This window comes from Pelophylax lessonae, assembly GCF_965119305.1.
Source record: "Pelophylax lessonae genome assembly, chromosome: 1".
Taxonomy (NCBI): domain Eukaryota; kingdom Metazoa; phylum Chordata; class Amphibia; order Anura; family Ranidae; genus Pelophylax; species Pelophylax lessonae.
This window is the reverse complement of record NC_138768.1, coordinates 693849325-693875640: the sequence shown is the minus strand read 5'-3', so window position 1 is coordinate 693875640 and position 26316 is coordinate 693849325. Positions and strand designations below refer to the sequence as shown.

General features: G+C 39.3%; 1 protein-coding gene across 2 annotated transcripts in view; it reads left to right on the top strand.

The window, feature by feature from the left end:
• PALLD (palladin, cytoskeletal associated protein) overlaps positions 1 to 26316 on the top strand; it is a 505650-nt gene that overhangs the window by 271528 nt on the left and 207806 nt on the right. For both annotated transcript variants that reach the window (XM_082252316.1, XM_082252317.1), the window contains 2 exons: positions 9626 to 9745; positions 13523 to 13871. In XM_082252316.1, coding sequence (XP_082108442.1) covers positions 9626 to 9745; positions 13523 to 13871 — 469 coding nt within the window. The remainder of the gene's footprint in view (positions 1 to 9625; positions 9746 to 13522; positions 13872 to 26316) is intronic.

Below are 26316 nucleotides of genomic sequence, written 5' to 3'. Positions count from 1 at the left end.
TTTATTACTTCAAAAGCCTAGAAGTTGAAAATGTATGTCTTTTCTTTGGTTAGTTACATAAATGTATCTCCATGGTTGGGAAGGCAGACCCACATTTTTTGACTTTCTGGAGTTAGGTATGTGCATGAGGTCTTTCCTACTACTGAACCTTGGAAAGCCCTTGAGTGTACTGCACTTTGTCATTAAGACGCATAGTGACAGATTGTAAACAACACTGGCCAGCTATAGTGGATGCTGAAGACAGAGGAGTGGGATATACAAGTGTCTTGTGTCCAATGTATTTTTCGAAAGTTTGAGACGCTGATTCGTTTTCAAAGTATTCAGGCATATGATTTGCTCATCGTGTTGAGTCAGTGAAAACTGATATTGAACCCGGACGCTTTGATAACCTGGAACACTGTTCATTTCAAATATTATATGACATGTGTGCATTCCCAGAGGAAGAGTTCTCATTGTGTAGCATGGATGGTATGCATGGAAACATTAGATCTCAGATAATTGAAAAACCATGCAAATCAGGAGACATTGCAGTAGTGAGCCAGGTAGCACTGTTACATTTGAATTATAGAGCTGAAGCTTGACAAAAACTTTAGTTGTGTTTATTTTGTATGCAAGTTTTCCCTGGAGTGCTCTGACTTTTATAGTGTAATATCTTGCTTGTGGTGTTTATGTGCTGTTTTTTGATGGGACCGGTTAAGGGAAATAAATTAGGGATTTTATGAATGAACAGCCTTGTCCAATTTACTGGCCCGTTATAAATAACCCGTAATAATTGTGCGACAAATCCCCACTGAAACTGAAAAAGCAGGTAAATATTCAATTATGAATGCTTTTTTTTTTTCTCCTTGTACACCTACTATAACCAACTGTTTTCTTTGCATTAACAAAGAAAAATATGCCTGTTGGTTGAAAGTATCCAGCCTAACCAATAGGTGACTTCTGTGCTGGATATCCCTCATATTTATCTGAGGTATTAGTCTGTATCTTTGGAGAGAACAATTTTCATCCTATGAAAATCACAAGTCTCATGTAATAGGAGTTTGTATTAAATCATTTTCCAGCCTCTGGATAATTACTTGTAGCCACTAATGCTGTGCATTGTCTAAGCATCACCTTTATATTGTCTAATTGTGATCTTTCAAGTTCTTCTTATTCTTGTTTTTACCTCATAATCTTTGAGGTAGTGTGCTAAATCTAGATTATTTTATGTTCCTGCTGTGTGCTACTTGTAGTGAGGACAATTCACATCTTGGGGATGAGTATTCTGTGTGCTTTAATTTGAAGATATATGTGGTTTAGAACATTAGGAGAATCTATAGTGGTTTTGTAGATAGCTTCTTTATTTATTATGCTTTAGGACCAAAAAATCTAAAGAAACATTTAAATGTATTTCATTTTAATAGTTAAATATGATTTTTTAAAATATTTTTTTGGGAAAGTACACTATTTACAGAACTGAAAAGCTAACACTTACTAATAGCACATTTAAAAAAGTAGGATGTATATATACAGTGCCTTTCGAAAGTATTCGGCTTATAAAATTGTAATTTTTTGTGAAGAATCAACAACAAGTGGGACACAATCATGAAGTGGAACGAAATTTATTGGATATTTCAAACTTTTTTAACAAATAAAAAACTGAAAAATTGGGCGTGCAAAATTATTCAGCCCCCTTAAGTTAATACTTTGTAGCACCACCTTTTGCTGCGATTACAGCTGTAAGTCACTTGGGGTATGTCTCTATCAGTTTTGCACATCGAGAGACTGAAATTTTTGCCCATTCCTCCTTGCAAAACAGCTCAAGCTCAGTGAGGTTGGATGGAGAGCATTTGTGAACAGCAGTTTTCAGTTCTTTCCACAGATTCTCGATTGGATTCAGGTCTAGAGTTTGACTTGGCCATTCTAACACCTGGATATGTTTATTTGTGAACCATTCCATTGTAGATTTTGCTTTATGTTTTGGATCATTGTCTTGTTGGAAGACAAATCTCTGTCCCAGTCTCAGGTCTTTTGCAGACTCCATCAGGTTTTCTTCCAGAATGGTCCTGTATTTGGCTCCATCCATCTTCCCATCAATTTTAACCATCTTCCCTGTCCCTGCTGAAGAAAAGCAGGCCCAAACCATGATGCTGCCACCACCATGTTTGACAGTGGGGATGGTGTGTTCAGGGTGATGAGCTGTGTTGCTTTTACGCTAAACATAACGTTTTGCATTGTTGCCAAAAAGTTCGATTTTGGTTTCATCTGACCAGAGCACTTTCTTCCACATGTTTGGTGTGTCTCCCAGGTGGCTTGTGGCAAACTTTAAATGACACTTTTTATGGATATCTTTAAGAAATGGCTTTCTTCTTGCCACTCTTCCATAAAGGCCAGATTTGTGCAGTATACGACTGATTGTTGTCCTATGGACAGAGTCTCCCACCTCAGCTGTAGATCTCTGCAGTTCATCCAGAGTGATCATGGGCCTCTTGGCTTCATCACTGATCAGTCTTCTCCTTGTATGAGCTGAAAGTTTAGAGGGACGGCCAGGTCTTCGTAGATTTGCAGTGGTCTGATACTCCTTCCATTTCAATATTATCGCTTGCACAGTGCTCCTTGGGATGTTTAAAGCTTTGGAAATCTTTTTGTATCCAAATCCGGCTTTAAACTTCTCCACAACAGTATCTCGGACCTGCCTGGTGTGTTCCTTGTTCTTCATGATGCTCTCTGCGCTTTAAACGGACCTCTGAGACTATCACAGTGCAGGTGCATTTGTACGGAGACTTGATTACACACAGGTGGATTCTATTTATCATCATTAGTCATTTAGATCAACATTGGATCATTCAAAGATCCTCACTGAACTTCTGGAGAGAGTTTGCTGCACTGAAAGTAAAGGGGCTGAATAATTTTGCACGCCCAATTTTTCAGTTTTTTATTTGTTAACAAAGTTTGAAATATCCAATAAATTTCGGTCCACTTCATGATTGTGTCCCACTTGTTGTTGATTCATCACAAAATTACAGTTTTATATCTTTATGTTTGAAGCCTGAAATGTGGCAAAAGGTCGCAAAGTTCAAGGGGGCCGAATACTTTCGCAAGGCACTGTGTATATATATATATATATATATATATATATATATACACAATATATATGTCTATACAGTATATATTCAACTTTCTTTACCAGACCAAGCTGTACAGCTAAAGTGGAGGTTATAGGATTGAGACAAACCATTTAACAGTGAAGAGTGCTTAGTTGGTCAGCTTTTTATTCCTTCAGTTACAACCTTTATCTCATAAGATAAAAAATGTTTCTTTAATTGCCTAGCTGTGTTAAGGCTCGTACACACTTGATGAGAATTGGACGAAATATCCTCCTCTCATGCTCAGCGGCCATAACCGTTTTTAGTTGACAGTGCATAATGTTCACGAAATTTCTCGTCCGATTTTTTATTTTGTTTGTTCCTAGACTTCCGGGTCGTCAGCAACTTCAGATCATGCGCGGTCTTTTGTATTTGATTTTTCGTGGACGTATTGCATACACATTAAAACGAAAATTGGTCGTGCTGGGGACGGACGATAACAATTTTGGTGTTTGTCCTGTTTTTTTTCGTTGAAAATGTCGGCGTCGGTTGCAGAAAGTTGTGTACACACTAGCCAGAAATCGTACGATTTTACCTCGGATGGGAATTTTTGTCAGATTTTCTACTAGTACGTACCCCACTTTAAGTTTTCATTTTGTTAGTCACTTATGTAGTCCATCTAAATCTACTAGTCTTACCTAGGCTGGCCATACATGGTGCGAATTGTTGCAGGAAAGAAGTTTCCATGATTACCCCATCAACACAGACAGTGTTGACAGGGATTGCTGGGCCATTGTCTTATATTGGTGTTGGTTGGTGTTGGCAGAGGAAAAGGTCCTGGAGAAGACAGTAATTATTGCTAGCGGCTATAGCAGTCCCTTGCGATAATCGCAAGGGAATCTGGCAGGCTGGTTGTACCCAAGTTAATTGATCGATCAGCTTGGTACATTCAGCCTGCCCATTAACTGTTTGAATCTTTGCCGGTTCCTGCTGAACCACCCGAGATTCAAACTGTGTATGGCCAGCCTAACATTAACCTCTACAGTGCTGCTGTCCAAGAGGGATCTCCGTTGCTACTCCGTGGATAGAGGAGCCTTACTTGGACAGCCTGTGTTTCACTGGTCAGATCACCAGTATACAGCAGAGGGAAAAAATAATAACAGAAAATGAATGTACTCACTACATCTAAAGACTGGTAAGCTGCAACATATTAAACTTTTGTTTTTGGATTTAGTTACGCTTTAAATTACTCACACAGCTGAGCATTGGCACATTTTTCCTCCCTGTATGGAACTGTATAGAGTTTGCTGCTGTGCCCTCACTTTAAAAAACTCAAAAACATTGTTATGGGTGTCCCTAGAACTGAACTACTTAAAACAAAGGTTTTATGGAAAAAATACTAAATTAGGCAAGAAATCTGTTTAAAAAATTGTATACTTACAAATAAATAAATATATAAAATTGGCCCAAAATCATTATAGTTAATATGTTTTTGGTCAGTTATATTTGGTGGCCAGAACTTTTTTTTTTTTTTTTGGAAAAGATAGACTTTGCATGTAACATTGACCTTATTTATTAGAGCAGGGGTCTCCAAAATTTCTGTACAAAGGGCAGTTTACTATCCTTCAGACTTTAGGGGGGCCAGACTGTGGCCATTAAAAGTGGAAAATGTCCCATATCAGTTGGAGTAAGTAATGACCCATCTTTGGTGTCAGTGAAAGAAATTGTGCTCCATTGTTGACGTCATTAGGAGGAACTGTGCCCCATCTTGGTATCATTGGCAGGAATGATCCTCCATCATTGGTGTCATTGGGCCCATTGTTGGTGGCATTGGGAGAAACTATGCCCCTTTGTTGGTGTCAGTGAATTAAATACTGCCATAAGGGTGAGAAAAAGCTAGCAAAGGGCCGCATCCGGCCCCCCAGGCCACAGTTTGGAGACCACTGTATTAGGGCAAAAGGGATTGTACAATTCTTAGAAACCCATATAAACCATACAGTAACATACTTTCGTAAATCGGGTCCCTCTGAGCTGATAAAAAGGGAAATGTGATTGGGTCTTGAGGGTTATTGCTCTTTTTGCCAAATAAATACTTAGACACTACTTTGTGAAATTTGAGGGAACAGAAGGTAATATTTTATGCTAAGCGAATCAGCCAGACCAGTTTATGCATGTCCCTAATAACTTCTCTATATTTTCCTCAGAATACTGACACTGTGTTGGTCCATTTCCTCCCTCTTACAAATTTGACTCATACAGGAAAATGAACAGTGGAATAAAAAGGAAAAATTAGGCTTAAGTGGACTGCAATAAGAAGGAAATGAACATATAATTTAAGTAAAATAATTTATAGGGTTGTTTTGGAACTCAGTATGTATGCCAGGAAAATAAATATGTAGCCAGACAAATAGTGAATTCATCAGCAAAATGTTAAACAAGGGGAAATTATTAATGGCAAATACAGCTGCTTAGAGGTAAAATGTTATTATACAGGTAAAACATTATGGGCCTGATCCAACACTCTTCCATGGAGAAGAAGAAAGCTTGAAAAGTACCAAATGTTGTCATTTGGCAGAACATGACTTGGAGTTCAGGCTTATATCAGACAGAGATATCTGTCTGTCTATCAACATCTCCATTTTTCAGAGTTGTCTGGATTTTGGATTTATAAATGTAGTTTGGATAGAGTGGGTTAGAGAGTCTGGCACCGAGATGTCAGTGCACCTATTATTGGTATGCACTGCTGGTACTAAGTAAACATTAAACTATTGGTGGTTGACAAGTAATATACAAGTAATTAAAAAAAATCAATAAATACAGCGTTTAAATTATTTCAAAAACATATATCAACAAATCCAAAAATAAACTAACTTTGAATAATACCAATATCAATAATAGTTCAATACAAATCATTGTACAGACACAGAGGGGTTTATTTACTAAAGATGGAGAGTGCAAAATCAGGCTCACGTCTGCATAGAAACCAATCAGCTTCCAGGTTTTATTGGCAAAGCTTAATTGAATAAGCTGAGGTTAGAAGCTGATTGGCTACTATGCACAGCTGCACCAGATTCTGAGTGCACCAGTTTTAGTAAATCTACCCGAAAAAAATCCAATGGTGTTTTGGCCCCAAATTTCCTGTATTGTGTGACTGTTCAAAGCACTCCAAAATTCCACCAAAGTTCTCCCTTCATCACACTCAGGCAATGCACTTACCAGAAGTACATGCCTATCATACAACAGATTAGGCAAGTAAAGCTCGTATGATCCAAGTAAGACACGCTTTACTGTGTGAGTGCTGTAGTTTGCATTTTGGTGTCAGAGGCATAGCACTGGCAGTTCTGGAAAAGAAATGACATACCACACATGTGTTAAAAACTTTAATGATGCTTAAAAAAGAGAACATGTCAAATTCTACTCATGTCTGTCCCTCTTTAGAGACAGAAATAAGTTTTATAAAACTTAACCCTAACCCTCATATGCAGTGAACTCATATGCAATGAGCCCTAACCTTAAGCTTACAGATAGTAGCTATTCATGAAGGTTTTCACACAATTTTCTGCAGGGATTCTCACATTTTTCCAGTTGAATCCAATCAGAAAATTGTGGAAAAACTGGGAACCTTTATAAATAGACCGCTTAATTGCCTGAACTCAAAAAGGAAAGACTTGCATTGTTATAGAGAACATCTAGAAATGGTAATTTTACCTAAGCAGTACCCTAAAAAATTAACAACTTGGATAAAATGTATCTTGACAAATAGCAGTGCAGCCCCTGTCCCTTTAACCTTAAAGCTGTATATCTGCTGTGTGAGATCATTAAGGCACTGCTGCCCCTGTCTGCTACTCTCATAAAATTTGGAGTGAGAGGTTGGTGATGTCACTGTGCTTCTTACTATTCTTGCTGGAGAGGAAGCTCTACCTGAGGACCCACAAAGTAGTTTATCCCTGCTTCTTTATACATTCCTTTGAACCCGACAGCTTAACTTTTGCTCCTTTAATCACAAGATAACCATCATCAGTCTTTAGAGAGCAGAGGTAATACCGGTGACAAGTCCTTTGACCTCTGCATGTCTCTTTTTGTGGGCACATCCTACACAGATGAAAATCCCTTAAAAATTATACTCCAACACCTGAATCCTTAAATGTAACCCCCAAAGAAATAAACCCATATCACACATACTACCCTCTAATACAGTGGGGATCGAAAGTTTGGGCACCCCAGGTAAAAATGTTATTAATGTGCATAAAGAAGCCAAGGAAAGATGGAAAAATCTCCAAAAGGCATCAAATTACAGATTAGACATTCCTATAATATGTCAACAAAAGTTAGATTTTATTTCCATCACTGACACTTTCAAAATTACAAAAAAATGGCATCTGCAAAAGTTTGGGCACCCTGCAGAATTTATAGCATGCACTGCCCCCTTTGCAAGGCTGAGACCTGCCAGTGTCATGGATTGTTCTCAATCATCGTCTGGGAAGACCAGGTGATGTCAATCTCAAAGGTTTTAAATGCCCAGACTCATCTGACCTTGCCCCAACAATCAGCACCATGGGATCTTCTAAGCAGTTGTCTAGAAAACTGAAACTGAAAATAGTTGACGCTCACAAAGCTGGAAAAGGCTATAAGAAGATAGCAAAGCATTTTCAGATGTCAATATCCTCTGTTCGGAATGTAATTAAGAAATGGCAGTCATCAGGAACAGTGAAAGTTAAAGCAAGATCTGGAAGACCAAGAAAAATATCAGACAGAACAGCTCGCAGGATTGTGAGAAAAACAATTCAAAACCCATGTTTGACTGCACAATCCCTCCAGAAAGATCTGGCAGACACTGGAGTTGTGGTACACTATTCCACTATAAAGAGATACTTGTACAAATATGGTCTTCATGAAAGAGTCATCAGAAGAAAACCTCTTCTAAGTCCTCACCACAAAAATCAGCGTTTGAACTTTGCAAATGAACATATAGACAAGCCTGATGCATTTTGGAAACAAGTTCTGTGAACCGATGAGGTTAAAATTGAACCCTTTGGCCGGAATAAGCAAAGGTACGTTTGGAGAAGAAGGGGCACAGAATTCAATGAAAAGAACCTCTGTCCAACTGTTAAGCATGGGGGTGGATCAATCATGCTTTGGGGTTGTATTGCAGCCAGTGGCACAGGGAACATCTCATGAGTATAAGGAAAAATGGATTCAATAACATTTCAGCAAATTTTGGATGGTAACTTGATGCCATCTGTGAAAAAGCTGAAGTTAAAGAGAGGATTGCTTCTACAAATGGATAATGATCCTAAACACACCTCAAAATCCATGGGGGATTACATCAAGAGGCGTAAACTGAAGGTTTTGCCATTGCCTTCACAATCTCCTGACCTCAAAATAATTGAAAATCTATGGATAGACCTTAAAAAAGCAGTGCGTGACAGACAGCCCAGAAATCTCAAAGAACTGGAAGACTTTTGTAAGGAAGAATGGGCAAAATACCTCTGGGCAAAGATACTTCAAACAAGAATTGAAAGACTCTTGGCTGGCTACAAAAAGCGTTTACAAGCTGTGATACTTGCCAAAGGGGGCAGTACAAGATATTAACTCTGCAGGGTGCCCAAACTTTTGCAGACACCATCTTTTTGTTTTCTGTTATTTTGAAAGTGTAAATGATGGAAATAAAATCTAACTTTTGTTGACATTTTAAGAATGTCTAATCTGTAATTTGATGCCTTTTGGAGATTTTTCCATCTTTCCTTGGCTTCTTTATGCACATTAATATAAATTTTCACCTGGGGTGCCCAAACTATTGATCCCCACTGTATGTATAGTGTATTTTAAGCCAAATCTTAGTTTTAATAAAGTAAGGAGATAATGAATAATTTTATCATTATTATTTATTATTAATATTGGTTACCTGGAGATGCAGCATGAAATAAGAGAAGATCTCTCAAAAGTAAGGGGAGATTTCATCTTAAACAGTTGTTACTGGTGCAGGTTCTCTGAAGGACTTTGGATTTCCCATCACTTTTCCCCCTGGTTTTTAAGGTTTTTGTGACTGAAGTCAACGCAAACACTTTCATTTTAGGGCATGTTGAAATGCAGTGCAGGTACAGATTTATATATGAAGGTGATTGACCCTGGCACCGAGGCATGCCGAGAATGTACATTGAGCAGTGCATGCGCATACATTCTAATTAGCATTTTAATGAGTAGGAAATTAATAGGAGTTTATTGCAGAAGAAACATATTATGTCATTTGTGCAATAAAAAAATAACTAAAAAAAAGTGCATTTTTTTTAGGGGGGGGGGGGTTACTTTCTTAATTCTACACAGATGATAATACAGTGATAACACAATTTATTATCTTTTCTTGTCTGACAGTAGCCTAGCCATTCGTCATGGAGCTCAGCATAATCAGTTTTTGAGGTTTAATTATTGTATGTAGCCAAAGTGGTTATTGCCTAGTTGTGATATTGTGAAAAGTTCTAGTCTTGCATTTCGTATTTAGCTGCAGCTAAATTATTTAGTAATATAATATAGTATTAACTTGTGCTTTCTGTTTGGTCCAGAGGAGATCTGCACTCTGGTGATTGCTGAGACCTTCCCAGAAGATGCAGGAACCTTCACTTGCACAGCAAGAAATGACTATGGATCAGTGACCTGTAGTGCGCAGCTCACCGTGCTTTCTGGTATGTCATTGGTGTGATGTCTGCTATGGCTTCCTGACAGTGATATCCCTGTCTGTTTTATTTATGTTAATGCTTCATCCATCAAGGTATCATCCATCAAGATCTCTGCTGCAACAAAATTGTTTATGTCAAATACACAAAAGTAATGAGGTAGAACAGAAAGTATTACTGATTATGTCTTTCCTTGTCAAGGATGGATTGTAGTGTGAAGGGCTAAAATGAAGCTGACCACAAGTCCACTGCAGAATGTCATTTTTTAAATGTTGTTTTTTTTTTTTTTTTACCTAGAGTATTGTTCTGGAATGGTTGGTTCCATGGCTGTAGATAATAAAAGTGGATTCTTGTAATGCAAATCTCCTTTTTTATAGTTTAGTTAGTTAAAGTGTATGTTTTTCTTTTTTAGATTTGGATACAATAAAGAAACAGTAGAAACCCCATTTGATTTTTACCACTATCTGGGGCTCCATTAAAGAGATTTCCCCTTACTTACTGTCATATAGAGAACAGTTTCACCAGAGAGGAAGTGAGGGCAAATATGGAACGGCAACATGTACAGCAGTAAAAAAGATTCTGGCCTTCTACTCCAAAATCACTGTAATATGCCTAACAATATGGAGCATACACTGCATATAAGGTCACGTTAAAATGTAATGTGTCCCAAAAAATGAATACACAATCTGAATGATTATGAAATCAATACTTATTACCATACAGTTCACTTTCAAATTTTAAAATACTTTTTTTTATTCTTAATGTCTATTCTCACACAGATGACCATTGTGGTCCATGCATTGCTGAACAGTTGCCGCTTTTGTGTCAAAACTTTATCTTTTAGAAATCCCCATAAAAAGAAGTGTGGAGTGAGGTCTGATGAATGCGGAGAGTATTCAACTGAACCTCTTCGCCCAATCTATCTGTTTGGTAGATTCTCATCAAGATAGGCCCTTACATCACAATGGGCATCCCATCTTGTCCTTCTAACATGTTCTAATCCTTCGAAATGTTCATAAATATGTGGCATGACAGTTTTCAGCAGCAAGTTTCAGTAAACGGCACGAGTTACACTACCATAAAAAAAGAATGGTCCATCCATACTGACAATCCATGCGCTGACAACCCACACCTTCACTCCCGGTAAATTAACTGGAGATCGACCGATTATCGGCAACACCGATATATCGGGGGCCGATATGCACTTTCCCTGATATATCGGAATCGGCCCCTGAGGTTACCGATATTGCTGATATTCCAGGAAAGTGCTTGTACCTGAGAGATGCCTGCAGCTAGAGGCATCACCCCGGTACCGGTGTCCATAGCCGACAGTCTTGTAATGACAACCGATGCGGTTCAGAAGCCACTCGGCTGTCATTACAAGGAGCGGGAGGGGACGTCTCCCTCCTCCCACCGCCTTCCACGGCTCACCCGGGTCTCCCATCCCACCGGGAGACCCGGGCATCCTACCTCCACCACCGCCACCGAAGAGAAGACCCGGTGTAGCATGAAGATATGTCCCAGTGAAAGCTAGTATCCCTGCAGCAAGTGCGCATGCGCCAGTCTCCATGTAAAAAACCTGGAAGTGATGTCATAACATCACTTCCGGGTACTCGGCGTCAAATTCAAAAAAACTGACAGCATTCAAAACAGCCAGACTTGGCGTTTTGAATGCTTTTCAGTGCCGAGGAGGGGTTTGGGGTCTTTTAGACCCCCAGATCCCTCCACAAGGAGTACCTTTAGAAAAAAAAAATGTTTTTTACATGTCCGAAAATATCGGCCGATACCGATATCCGATGACCAAAATATCGGTATCGGCATTAAAAAAACGATATCGGTCGATCACTAAAATTAACATGATGCTCCTCTATAAAGTGTGGATTCAGATGTGCCCAATAAATGCTATTGTGTCCGTTAATTAAATCGGGTGTTAAGTATAGAAAAGTACATTTATTTATTTTTTTTAAGTGAACTGTATGGTAATAAATACTGACTTTATAATAATTCAATGCATGTATACATTTTTTGGGACACCCTGTATCTTTACATATTACAGTGTGGTAGTTCTGGTATTTTTATATTATTTATTAAAACATTTTTATGGCTGATATTTCTCTTTAAATATGGAAACCTGCACATGCAACTGTAATGCTACACTAAGAGAAAAACTAATCTGGAAAAAAAATAAATAACGGAAAGTGTAAAATATGGACGAGATAACACATGTGGTAGGTTTATTTACAATTTGTGCACTAAGTGCTGTGCTGCATATCATCCATGGTTAATCCATCCTCTACGCTGATCTTGTCATGCTCATTTACATTTTTATGTGGAAAGGAATAGTTTATATATGTCTACTTTTCTGTTAGGGTGTACAAGTGGTAGTGTTGTCGTAAAGGAATGATTCTAGTTTACAATGAGGCTGACTTACTAAAGGATTCCAGGTTGTTTATGCCTCGTACACATGCATCGATAGTTGGCCGTGAATTTTCGGTCAATGTCCGATCGGCCGATTTTTGGCTTGTTAGTATGATGCTTTCGACAACCGACTCCGACTTTTCGGCCGAACAAAATCTGGTGTGCAGGCTATAAAATTTTTGTTGGCCGTCAACAGAACGGCCGATTTTCCGTCAGTCAGTAAAGATTTCGGCAGACAAAAATCTGATGAGCAAGACTGGGCATGCTCAGAGAAGAAAAAACACACGGAAAGTAAACCAGCACACGACATCACTTCTGAAGTTGGTTTTTGTTGGCCGAGAAAATTCGTGTGCAGTCTAGAGCACATTTCAACCAACACAACAACACTGGACAAAAGACGCCTGATCGGTCAGCCGATAATCGTTGCGTGTGTATGAGGCATTACACAATAAATTGTGTGAATAATCATTACATTTTTCCAGTCATGTGCAGATGAAATACAAACCCAATTCCAAACAAGTTAGGTCGGTGTGTAAAATCTACATAAAAACAGGATTCAATCATTTGCACATCTCATAAACCCATATTTTATTCACCACAGAAATATATCAAATGTTTAAACTGAGAAAATATACAATTTTAAGAAAAAAATAAAGTAATTTTGAAAATGATGGCAGCAATATGTCTCAAAAAGGTAAGTAACCAGAGATTTTTTTTTTTTTTTTTTACATTGGATTGGATAATTGAATTAAATCTTCACTAATTATGTTGCGTGAAAATTCTCAAATCTGTTAGTAATTCAGCCTCGGAATATGGTTTCTTTTAAAATTGTAATACTTTGTTTTCTAAGTGGATTGGCATATCTCTTTTCTTAGCATCTTGAAGAAGGGAATGTGGTATAATTTCTGATCTGCGTGAAATGGAATAGAAGACTACTTGTGATTTCAACTTTAGTGGGACTGCAAATAAGAGCATGGTTTGACCTTAGGAGAGTAAAGCCAGCTGGTATTTGCTTTAAACAGTCCAAAAAGTCTATAAATACAATATTCTTGTTAGATTCAGATTGGCAGGCATCTTCTATGGTTTCTCACCTAGATATTTTGCTTTATAACATATTCTCTTCACAGGGATCAATTTACCTCTATGCATTCACAGAATTTGTCAAAATGTGATAGTAAAAATTTTAGGATAGACATTACCTGTTACATGACAAACAGACTGGAAAGGAAAACTTTCTATTTTTTAGCAACGTGTTTGGCACAATGATTGTCCTATTACTGGAACACAGAAAAAGGTTCTGGAATGCGTCCATGTTGTTTTAAGGTGAATCATATTTTTACCTTGGGCTCTTTGTTTTCTCTCTCACAGCAAATAATGAGCGGACCAGAAGCGATGTGTCAAGTGGAGAGATTAGTGGTTATGATTTCCAGAAGAATTTGTCTCCTTCTGCTATAGCAGCTAAAAGTAGTGGCCTTGAAATGCCATCAAAGAAAACTCTGGAGTGTTTTCAGCCCAGCAATCTGGCGTCAAAACCAACCTTAGAAAGAAGTAATCTGCAACTAAATACTTTGGAACGGAAAACCAATGGTGTACACAGTAATAATAGTTTCAATGGAGTTAGCAGCAATCAAGATAGCATATATTCCAATCCCACCTCACCTAGTACATTGGCTTCACCCACCAAAGAGCCTCCACCAGTGCCTTCCAAGCCTAAACTGTGAGTACCACCTTAAATTCTGTACATTAGCAGAGAGCGAAATGTTTAAGGAAACAATTTGAAGCAATTGTGTGGGGGGAGCCGGTATGCTTTTTGGTCCAGCTGTCTCAATAATCCATCTCTGCTCAGCATTCATAAGCACAGAGAGCCTGTAGCCATAGTTGGAACTCTTTATCACAGGGGTCCAAATGGCATTTCTGGTCCTTGGGAACCCAGTGATGTATTTTCCTATGTTGCTCCTGCTTCTTCCATTTTCTGTGTGTATTGCTAAACAGGTAGCATTGATAGCATTGTGTATACTGATTGCTGCCTGCCTAACTCTATATATAGTATATAAAGTCTTTGTACTTCAGCTTTGCAGTGGCAAGAACAGTGTAATCAATACCACATAATGAGATAGTGACAATTCAGAAAGAACAGCTTCAATACATGTATTAAAAATGATCGCCTATAGAATGATACAAGGCAGATATGATGCACTGATCATTTATGATATGATTTAAGAATTTGCATTAAATCAAAAATCTTGGGTTTACTGTATACAGTAGTTCCTGTTAGTACTTGCAAAGTAGCAAAGATGTTTAGTGACTACCCCAGGTTTCATTTGGCACAGTTGCAGCAAACTGAGTAATCTATCATTAGATATTGTGGTAAGGATAACGTGCTCATTTTATTATGTGTTGTTTTCTTGTGTTTGTTGTGTCATGTTGTTGATACTCATAAAATATTAGATAATTTGTACAACTTCATGTTTATTGAAGCTGCAGCATTTATTTGCGAGATAAAGGGTTCTGAGGCAGAGCAGCATTTATCTGGTGCTTGAATGCATTTAAGATTGCTCAGGCCATCTGCTGCCAATAAAGTATACCTGTGATGACAGAAACATGGAGGCTGTTATTGCTGACCTTGTTGTTTGACTGTCATGCCAATCAAGCAGCTTGTGTACTTTCTGAGTCACTGACCCCAGAACAAGCATGCATCAACCGGAGTCAGAACTACTGATCTGTATACTTGTTCCAGGTCAGTGAAGGCATTTTCAACGCAGTGGCATGCAATGTATTTCTCTTGGCACCGTTTTTTCTTTAAGGATGTTTGTTAAAAGGTAGCTCTCTACCAGAAAGCAAAGGGGATCGTGGCATCTCATTATTGGGAAAATCATCTGCCTGCCATCATCTGCCTGCCATGACTTTACCTTTAATGTGGCCAACTTTTGTAACGTTCACTAACACCCATATCGGAAATCATTCCATACAATTTGAATCAGTGGGATCACTTAATGGACGAAGTAGACCTATTCCGCTGATTTGCTAAAAGAGTCAAAGTATAACTAAAGGCAAAACTTTTTTTTTTAGTTTTGGATAGAGGGATTAGAACCCCTATTAGTTTTAATTGTTGTCTGTGACCCCATTAAAGAGATTCACCCTCTCTATGGGGTTTATTTACGAAGGCTAGAGAGGGCAAAATAAGTTATATTTCTTCATAGAAACCATCAGCTGTGAACCTTAGCTTGTTCAATTAGGCTTTGGCACTACAATCTGAAAGCTGATTGCTTTCGGTGCAGAATTATGACTAATTATGCCCTCTCTAGCTTTAGTAAATAAACCCCTATGTGTCCTGTTTACCAATGTCATTGAAAGTCAAAGTAAAAGAAAATCCTAAAATTTGGATATGTACCCAGGAAAGTAACAGAGTGAAAATCTTCCAATGGGGACACTAGTTCTGGTGACCTGGAGGTCCCCAAGGAATTCCCTTAATTTGCAGGGATTTCCTCTCACTTCCTGTTTGGCTATGGGACAGAAAGTGAAGGAAAATCTCCACAATAGGACAGATATGGCAAAAAAATAAATACATCTGACAGGCATTCTAACCCTCCCTTGCTCTATCCTAAATGAAAAAAAAAAAAGTTTTGCCTATAGTTCTACTTTAAGAATCTTTACACAATAAACAGTGTCAACAGCACGTATGGATGAAGTCCCGCACAGTGGGACGTAACGCGTACGAAGGGGGAGGGGCCGGTGACGTCACCCGCCATCCATTGCGGTCGAGACCGCTGTGTGTAATACAATCTGCTCATCACATGCACTTGTATAGTGCTTTACAGGGTAATTTTTATGATTTTATGCTATGTTCAATAAAGTAATTTATTGCGGTAATGCACTATGTCCGGACCTTTGTTTTCCTATGGACCTGTGACCCCCTTTATGGACCTGTGATCTGTTACCTGTGAGCCTTATTTTCTGATGAAGAGGAATACTGATCTGATCTATATTGGTGATATCCTTGGAGAAAGTTTATGTCTTACTAGCCCATCTGGTGACACAGGGGCTAAGTGTGAGGGGAGAGGCTAATGAGACTGGGTGGAGGATTACCAGCACATTGAAGAGCACTGAATGTTTATATCTTGTGCATGCTTCACCATAATTTGCACCTGTGGACTGCTCTCCTCTATATCATCTTCATAATCCATATTTGATAGCGCTGCACTTTTTGTTATATAGCACGTATGGATAGTTGAGGCGAATAGTCACATAATTTACGTGAAGATTCTCAACTTCTTTGAATCAGCCTCATTATGTAGAGTGTTAAAGGACCTGCATGGCTAAGCAAAGTAAGTGAATGTTCACCATATCACTGAAGATGTCAGTGTTGGGGGATCCTGCTTTGGGACATCGCCTCTGTACCCCCTCCTACTGCAGCTCTCTATAGATACAAATGATCACTGTGCTTTCCTGGGTTTCTCCTCTCCCTTTCTACTGGATTGAAGACATAATTGCACTGGAGGAAAGCTGAAAGCTGATGGAAAACCAGTTTATGTTAATTTACCCCAAACAGCTGCTTGTTATTTTATGCTATCATTAATATGGAATCCAACAATAATATTTATCGTGATGTTCTCATTAATGTATGTGAGTCATATGTACACTAACAATATAAATCATAAAAATTAAGTTACCAGAACAAAGATAGCTACATTCAAAAATAAAATAGATTGTATATAATTCCCTCTGACAGATGCTATTTACATTTTGGGGGCGGGGGGATGCTGATGTTTTCACCCTTCATTACTGTTTATTTAGTAAAAGGAAATTAATGAGACTAACTGGAGAAGCTCTTTGCAAGTCTTTAAATCAAAGCCATAGCAGAATTGGAAAATTCATCATTTTTATTAATGTTTTTTTTATAAACCGTGTTGAGAAAAAGCAGACTAAAGCATCCCCCTTCTGTGTTTCTTGCTTTGCAAGTTAGTGTCAGCCATGTCAAGGCTTTTATAGCAGGTTTTATTGTCAGTCTAGAGCGGAGGTTCATAACCCTTCTCAGTCTGGGAGCCAGCGTTCAGACTTGTGGTTTAGTTTTGAATTAATAATTCATTTCCTTTTACTTACTTTTCTGTTTTCTGGAAGTTAAATGTAAACTATGCTCAAGAAATGTTCTTTTCCCTATGGAAGACAGTGATTAAGTAAAATTTCTATATAAACAGTAGTAAGTTACAACCACTAGTGTTAAAGCAAGGGGAAGAAGCTTTGGATCCAATCAGGCAAGGTAATCTTAAGGATAGCTGGTACTGCAGAAGAACCCTTGAACCAGAAGCAAAACAGAGAATAGAAGGTTGTATATTTAGGATACATTCCACCCTTGTGACATCTGTGCATGTGGCAGTGGACTGGGCTTTGTGGTAATCCATCAGCCAAGGTGTCCATATTAACCTGACCAGAAGACATTTAGGATATGTGTGCAATGTGCAATAAAATATCAGATTTGAGTCCCATGTACTATTTACCTTAGGCTCCACGTTATGTTGTAACAGTATTACTTCAGTATTAATAGGCTGAGGGTAAAGGTGATGGACTGGACAAGCATGTCTCCAGACCTAAACCCTATTGAGCATCTGTGGGGCATCCTCAAACGGAAGGTGGAGGAACGCAAGGTCTCTAACATCCACCAGCTCCATGATGTCGTCATGGAGAAGTAGAAGAGGACTCTAGTGGCAACCTATGAAGCTCTGGTGAACTGCATGCCTAAGAGGGTTAAAGCAGTGCTGGAAAATAATGGTGGCCACACATAATATTAACACTTTGGGCCCAATTAGGACATTGTCCCTTAGGGGTGTACTCACTTTTGTTACCAGCGGTTTAGACATTAATGGCTGTGTGTTGAGCTATTTTAAGGGGGACAGCAAATGTACACTGTTATACAAGCTGTACACTCACTACTTTGCTTTGTAGCAAAGTGTTATTTCTTCAGTGTTGTCACATGAAAAGATATAATAAAATATTTACAAAAATGTGAGGGGTGTACTCACTTTTGTGAGATACTGTATGTAGTTGGCAGCTGTAAACACAGCAGTAGTCAAGGCTGTAGCAGAGCCTACCCTTAATAAAATAAACATATAGAAAATCTGGCTGCTACCCTTTACATTATAAATGTAGCAAGCTTTCCAGACCTGTGGCCTGATGCGGGTCTGCCATTAGTACAGGAATCCTCTCCAGCCCATGTGAGCTGAGTCCCCAGGAGTGACAATTGAAGCAGTGACAACTCCGGCATCTTTGTTTGTGGTTTTTATTATAAATTAAGGGGATGGGAGAAGGGAATGAGTGAGATACTCTTCTCGGCTTGAACAAATTACAATTGGGACTTTGATCATGGAAAAATGCCCGGTGGCGCTTCCTTGACGCTAGCCAGCGCCAGCCAACGCTCACTGACTCTGAGAACACTCTGTACAACAGAGGAAGTGTTGGATCCCTGACCTATAGTCCAGTAGATCCAAGACTGAGAACTGTAGAACTCCTGACACTGCTTCACTGTGTAAGTCTTTGAATACTTTTCCCCCGCCTGGCACAGCTTGAGGTAGTATTTTGTAGAACTCCAAATAGCTAACAATATAACTGGCACACGCAACACAATTCAGGGCCCAGACTTCAGGTGCCCCCTTTGCTCCTTAAACTCTTCAGGGTCCACTGACTATGTACCCACTTTATATTTCAGGGTCCTCAACCTAGGTACCCCCTTTACAGCTAGCTGACCTTGGATCCCCGAACCTCTACCGGAGTTGTCCCCTCTGACTCTAGGCAGACCCCCAGGGGCAATCCTCGGTACTCACGACCTGTGTAAGCTTTCCTGGGATTGGACCTCTCTCTCTCTCCGCAGGCTCTCGGCACACCGGATCCCCCTCAGCTCAACTCTGCACTCTCTGGACTCTCAGGCGACACCCCGAGACATCCACCTTCCTCAGACAGGTGGAGAGGCAGCCGCCAAAGACACAGGCAGCCGCCAAAGACACAGTGCCAAGCACTTCCCCCCAAACTTCCCCCCACTCCCACAATCCCATGCAGCATAATCTGCTTTCTGGGGTAGTTACAAGCTGGGATGTGTCCCCTGATTGGGCTTCCCACACTGCCCTATGAGAAGCCTCTCACAGGAGCCAGTGGGGATACTTCTCCCCTCAGCAGGCACATCTGGAAGCCCTGACACCCTGGCTAGATAAATCACAGCCCTGCTGTTAACCAGACAAGGCCCACAATGGTTTTACCTAGCACCTATCTGTAGGGTGCTACATAAACATGACACTAATTATGTTGGAATATCTGTTGCATGTTTTGTACAGTGCGTTCATTTTGCATTATTATTATTATTATTATTATTATTAATAAGAATTTCTATAGCGCCAGCAGCTTACGCAGCGCTTTACAATATTAGAGGGAGACAGTACATATACAATACAATAAAATACAAGAGGATTAAGAGGGCCCTGCTCAGAATAGCTTACAATCTAATGGGGCATAAACATTTTGCAAATTCTTTTTTTTGTGATGGTTTATAAATTAAAGAAAATCTGCACATTGCCTATTCAGGTGAAATCAACTAGTGTGCTTTTTTTCCCCCACCTTCCATCCCCAGCAGCACATAGTCGCTTTACCTTTACTCAACTACTACCCAATTCAGCACCATGGGCTTAAGGACAAAGGAGGTCTGGGACTCTCTAAATGAGCCAGTCACAGGAAAGTCTATACCTGTGACTCCATTGACTATAAGGCCCCTTGCACACACGCTGTCCGTTTGTCCGTTTTTCATCCATCCGTTGACGGATGAAAAACGGACATCAATGTATCTCTATGTAAAAACGGATGACAACGGATGATAATCAGTTAACATCCATTTTCATCTGCTTCCGTCAATGTCCATTTTTTTGAACGGATGAATGCCCTATTTTTCATCCGTCAAAAAAACAGATCGGATGAAAAACGGATGACAACGGATGAAAAACTGATGACAACGGATGAAAAAGGATGACAACGGATGAAAAACGGATGACAACGGATGAAAAACGAATGACAACGGATGAAAAACAGATAACAACTGACGAAAAATGGATGAAAAACGGATAACAACTGATGAAAAACGGATGACAACTGACGAAAAACGGATAAAAAACGGATGAAAAATGGATGGAAAACGGATGAAAAATGGATGGAAAACGGATGGAAAACGGATACATTTTAACGTGACTGAACTGATGAACTGAACGGACCGTATGTGTGAAAGGGGCCTTAGCTTACACAGAGCTTTTCATTTTCTCCTGGAGGCTACACAAAACAGTGGGGAAGCAAGAAGAATACAAGTATATGCATAATGTAGATGAACCTGTTGATTTACCCTGCATGGGCAAAGCAAAGATCATCCAAAAAGCTAGTATGGAAAACAAAGAATTTTTATTCAAACATTATTAAAATGTACAGTACATATATATATTTTATAAAATCCCATTTTTCTTTTTGGTCAAAGATTAATCACATCTTCTTTTACCTCTCCTAGTATACAACTGAATATAGCTAGACTTGTCCTCCACGGCCTATACAGTGCAACGCATTTGTTATTCAGTCCAAGGAGATGTCTTTATTTCCATTCTCTCTTTATTGTTTTAGATGTTTTACGAAAGTAGACAAAACATCTTTTCAGTTCTAGTAAAGTGTTTTAAATCTACATATGAGATCATTCTCCACTCTCCATGTGTGTTCACATTAGTCTGTCAATATTAATGGTGTTTTTCATTTAAAGGAATCTATTTTAATTGGTTGTGACACCTTAGACTGCCATGACCTTCTGCTTATTTTATGACTGTGCCTGAACGTTGCCTGCCCCCACCTGTGTCTGTTCATGGAATACATTTTTGCCTGACAGTTCAGTATTTCATGTCAGTAGCCAGGCACCTCACCACCTGTCACCAATGAACCAAACTCATGGACCAATAACTGTTAATGTGAAACTTAACTGCTATGGCACATGTGTCAATCAAAAGAGCTGTGGGCCAAATCTGGCCCACCAGGCCATGTTATGTGGCCCTCACACCTCTCCTGCAGCTGAAGCACCGCTCTTGCCTCCTCCCCCACCGTGTCTCAGCAGTCAGCAGCAGAGAGGAGAAAAGAACTGCTACTACAGATCCTGCGCCTCGCTGTGCAGGCGCAGCACCCCCTCACCTTTGCCCCCCCCCATACTCAGCATTCAGCAGATTTCAGCAGCTAATTCCTGCCCTTATCTGGTCCTTCTCCAGACCTTGTACTTTCTGCATCCCAGCTCTGCCCCCAACTTCTTCCCGGCATCAGCACAAGGTAAGGGGGGATGCACTGCAATGAAAGGGAGTGTGTGTGTGTGTGGGGGGGGGGGGGTTCTTGACTTCTGATGTAAGGGGGATGGGGTGCTCTGGACATCTAGTCATACAGATACAAGTGTAACCATAATGCTGATGCAGCTTGCAATGAGATTAACATTTAGTTTTAAACTAACTTTATATAAAGGATAAAAAAAATTAAAGCTGAAAATGATACTAAACTCATTTTTTTCTAATTTGTAAATAAAGTACAATGAAATTGTATAACAAAATGCACAGCACCTGACAACTTTCTCGCAGCTTCCAACAGACAGCTACAGGAGCAAATGTTTCCTCTTCCTCTGCAACCAAGTTTAGGGGTACAACATGGATTGGGGAGAACCCAGGGGCAGTGACAAGGGCAGCAGGTAGATGTTTAGGGAGGGGCTGCAGGAGTTGTAAATCTGCTTTATGCTGTCAAAGGGTTTGAAAAATAATGGATCTACTCTCAGGTTCAGCTGGTAATGGACTTGTTACAGGGGGGGGGGGGGATTCTGAAGAAAAAAAATGCTGTATTGCTGTGGTAGTAATAGCCGGCATCATATATGAAATTTAGGATTTTTTGGTTCCACTTTAACCACTTGCCGACCGCTCGCTGAGCTGGTACTGCGGCAAAGTGGCTCGTTGTCATCCAGCAACGTAGACCTACGTCGCTGGATCCCACCCCCCTCTTGGAGGCGCGCGGGCGACGCCAGAGGCTCGCTCCTGCTGTATTCAGACACAGCGGGAGTAAGGCCAGGGGAAGAGAGCCGGTGATCACACTTTTTACGTTTATGCACAGGAGTGACACATGATATCTTCTAGCAATATTGTTTTGGAATCACATTTATTATTCGTTTTATTTGAGGAATCATCATTTCAGACACTTTATTATTGACATATGTGCACTTCTTTTATCATTTGGACAATTCTATTTTACTGGTACACTTACCACTTACCTTATTGGACTGAACATTTTACATCACCATTTGGACATTATTATTTCACTTGTGCACATACCACTTACCTTATTGGATTATATATTACCCATTATTTGCTCTTTATGCATCTTATGTGTTTTTATTTATGCACCATGCGTTTTTTGCTTGATTGATCATTATTGCACTATTTATGAATTTGCGCCTGATTTTTTGATTACTTATATCTCATTTTACACGGTGGAGACACCGAATAGAATTGGCTGCTTTTTCTGTTTTATTCTATTCTATATATATTTTTTCTTATTATTTTACACTTCACGCTTCTTGTATCAACTATTGGTCTTGCTCATCAGTCCTACCCCTCAGGTAGCGCATTGGTTCTCTCACTTTTCAGTGCATATTTATAGTACTGATTACTGTAGTAATGTCACTGGTACCCCCAAAAGTGTCAAAAATGTCAGTTAGGGGTCCGATCTGTCCGCCGCAATGTCGCAGTCCCGCAAAAAAAATTGCAGATCGCCGCCATTACTAGTAAAAAAAATAAACAATAAAAATGACAAATCTTTCCCATAGTTAGTAAACTTTTGCGGAAACCAATCAGAATACGCTTATTGTGATTTTATTTTACCAAAAATATGTAACAGAAAACAAATTGGCCTAAAATGTTAAAAAATTTTGATTTTTTAATTTTTTTTGGGAACGATATATATATCATATATATCATATATCATATTATAATAATGTAAAAAATATTGTTTTTTTTCAAAATTGTCGCTCTTTTTTTCAAAAATTAAAAATGGCACAGGTGATCAAATACCACCAAAAGAAAGCTCTATTTGTGGGGAAAAAAAGGACATACATTTAATTTGGGTACAGCATCGCACGACCGCGCAATTGTCCGTTAAAATAACGCAGTGCCGAATCGCAAAAAATAGCCTGGTCAGGAATGGGGTAAAATCTTCTGGTCTTAAAGCAGTTAAAAATACGCTCATTGAGGATTTTTTGGTCAAAGACATGTTGCTAAATACATTTTGGCCTAAATATATGACAAAAATTTAATATATTGGACATTTTTTAACTATCAAATTAGAAAATGTCAATTTTTTTGCAAAATTTTCGCTCTTTTTTTATTAATATCGCAAAAAATGAAAAGCACAGAGGTGATCAAATACAACCAATAGGAAGCTCTGTTTGTGGGAAAAAAAGGACGTAAATTTCGTTTGGGTACAGGGTTGCATGACCGCGCAATTGTCAGTTAAAGTTGCGCAGTGCCCAGTTGCAAAAAGTGGCCTGAACGTAAAGCAGGAAAATCCTCCGGTGGTAAAGTCAAATCATACAGATTAAAAGACACACTTTATACCAATTACCCCCTCTTATATACGTGCAGTATAACTCTGTATATGGTAGCTGTAAGAAGATTAATGAGTAAGTTCACCTTTAACAAAAAACTGTCTATGCAAGTAAGGGGTGTCTGTAGATGAAAGCAAACTGTGCAGCTTTGACTAAGTTTGGATAATGCCCTTGCTATAGGTATAGGCCTTTTACGTACTTTCCGAAGCCTAACTGAAATGCTCCTAGAGATGGTATCACTGCATCCTGCCTTGCTACTAGGATGTTGCTAAGATACTCCTAGCTATTACTGCTCACCCCTACTGTCACAGGAGCAAGCTCTCAAACTCCCCCACATGTGTGGTCAATTCTCTGAATCAGCTGGGAGTGTCTTAGCAATGTTTTGGCAACAAGGGAAGACCAGATGATGCCATCTTTGGGATATTTCAGTTAGGCTGAAATGGCCTACACCTATAGCAAGGGCATTTATTGAATTTTGATCAAAGCTGCACAGTGTGTTTTATCCTATAGAGCTTGGTGCCCCATGAGTGATTACCTTTATTGTGCTGACTATTGGTCTACTATAAACTTCACTTTCCTCTAGCCTACAGGCAGACTTCCAAGCTTTAATTACATCATCTGTCTGATACAATATTGCTTTTGCAGAATAACTCAGTTTGCAGTAGCTTTCTATGTTGAAGGTCACTGAGTTTATAATTCACTATTCTGAAATCATTAGGGTTCTTCCCTGTGTGAACATTTTTTACGATGTGGAATATTGTCTGAGGTAAAATAGTTCTGTTTAGAACACAGACATTACTAAGGCTCTGATATAAATCATAGTGAACATGAGGAGACCATGGTGGGACCTGTCCAAGTCTTATTTCTAACCACATAACTGAGGTCCAAGCCAGAAGGGCTGCCAGTGAAGCTCAACAAACAACCAAACTTGAGTTCTCAGGATATATCATCATTACAGACTTGGCTTAATGCTTGACAAAGACAGAGCCTGATGTCTTAGACAGGAATGTGGTTATTCTGAACAAAGAAGAGAAAAGAAACAAAGAACAGCCCTAATCAGTAGATGTTTCTAAAATAATTTGCAGCACATTCTGTTAATTAGGAGTAGTGGCATTATCATATAGAGATACGAATGTATGACATATTTATCAGAGCTAAGCATATCCTTTAATATTTAGAGAGGTTATCCTGTTTCTGACCAATTATATGGTAACACATATTGGCTCACTTCCCGTCTTTGTATAAACTGAATTGCAAATTTCAAATTGTACCAGAAGTCATTAACCTGGTTTTATGGCTTGATTTTTCACAGTTATTGGACATGCTACAAGTTGCATGTGTATGTCAAATATTTGTCCATGAATCTAGTGTAAAATGCCAGTCAGCTTACCATTGGCCGCCTGGGGGGGGGGGGTATGCAACTATGTATGGAGGATGTTTTAGTCATTTTAAATCTGGTACATGTGAAGTATTGTATATAGAACATTCTAATTTACCACCTCAACTAGCAGGAGCAGTCACAAGAAGAACAACTTTCCTTAGTAGCTTAAAGTGACCCTTTCTTTTGTCCACACAGCCCTGTGTAAACTCCAGACTGACTTTCCAGGGCACAGGGCAATGGACTCCATGTGTGCTCCCATATGATAGCGCTGGTCCAATCACAAGGCATCAGCACTGTGATATGGGGGTGGGGGAGGTAATCACATGCTCACCTATGCCTGAAAGTGCAGAGTATTTCACTTAGCACCTGAACGCTGCTGAACGGAGTAGTGTAGGATCGAGTAATGTGGAGTATATGCAGCTAGGGAGGGAAGAGGTAGGTGATCATTTTTACATGGCCTTGAAGAGCCAAATTGCATAGTCACTTCACACCAGTATTGCTGTAAAAAAGGCTTGAAGTCAAAAGCTCACAATCTTTCCTGTCTCCTAAAAGACGGGGCACAACAGTGGCTTAGCAGTTAGAACTATTGCCTTGCATCTCTAAGGTTCCTATTTTAAAGCAAATCCTTACCAAATAAACAAACAACAACAAAAAAGACAACCCTAGTATACTAGTTGAGGGGAGTTTACTAGTGGAGGGGAGGAGGGGTGGATAGGAGGGAAGTGTCTTGTTAGGGTGAAGATTCACTTTAAATCCCAACTAGGACAATCCCTGTGTAGAATTTTCATGTTCTCCCTATGCTTGTTTGGGTTTTCTCCCACGCTCCAAAGACATGCTGGTAGGTTAAAATTGGTTAAGATTGGTCCTAGTATGTGCGCTAGGGGCCTTAGATTGTACATTTCCTGAGGGGAGGGACTGATGAGAATGTACAGTACGTAACATGTTGCATTAATAGTCAACTCTATAAAAATACCTGCAATAATATTAGCAGAGGCAGGAACATCTAGATTAGTCATTCATACACAGAGTTCCTCCAAACTTGTCTTTCCTATTAGAAATGCTAACATTAGTGCTGGGCAAACCCCTGTTCGTACCAGAACATCTCGAACAGGGAAAAAGAACTAGTGAACATGCAAACTCTATTAAAGTCTA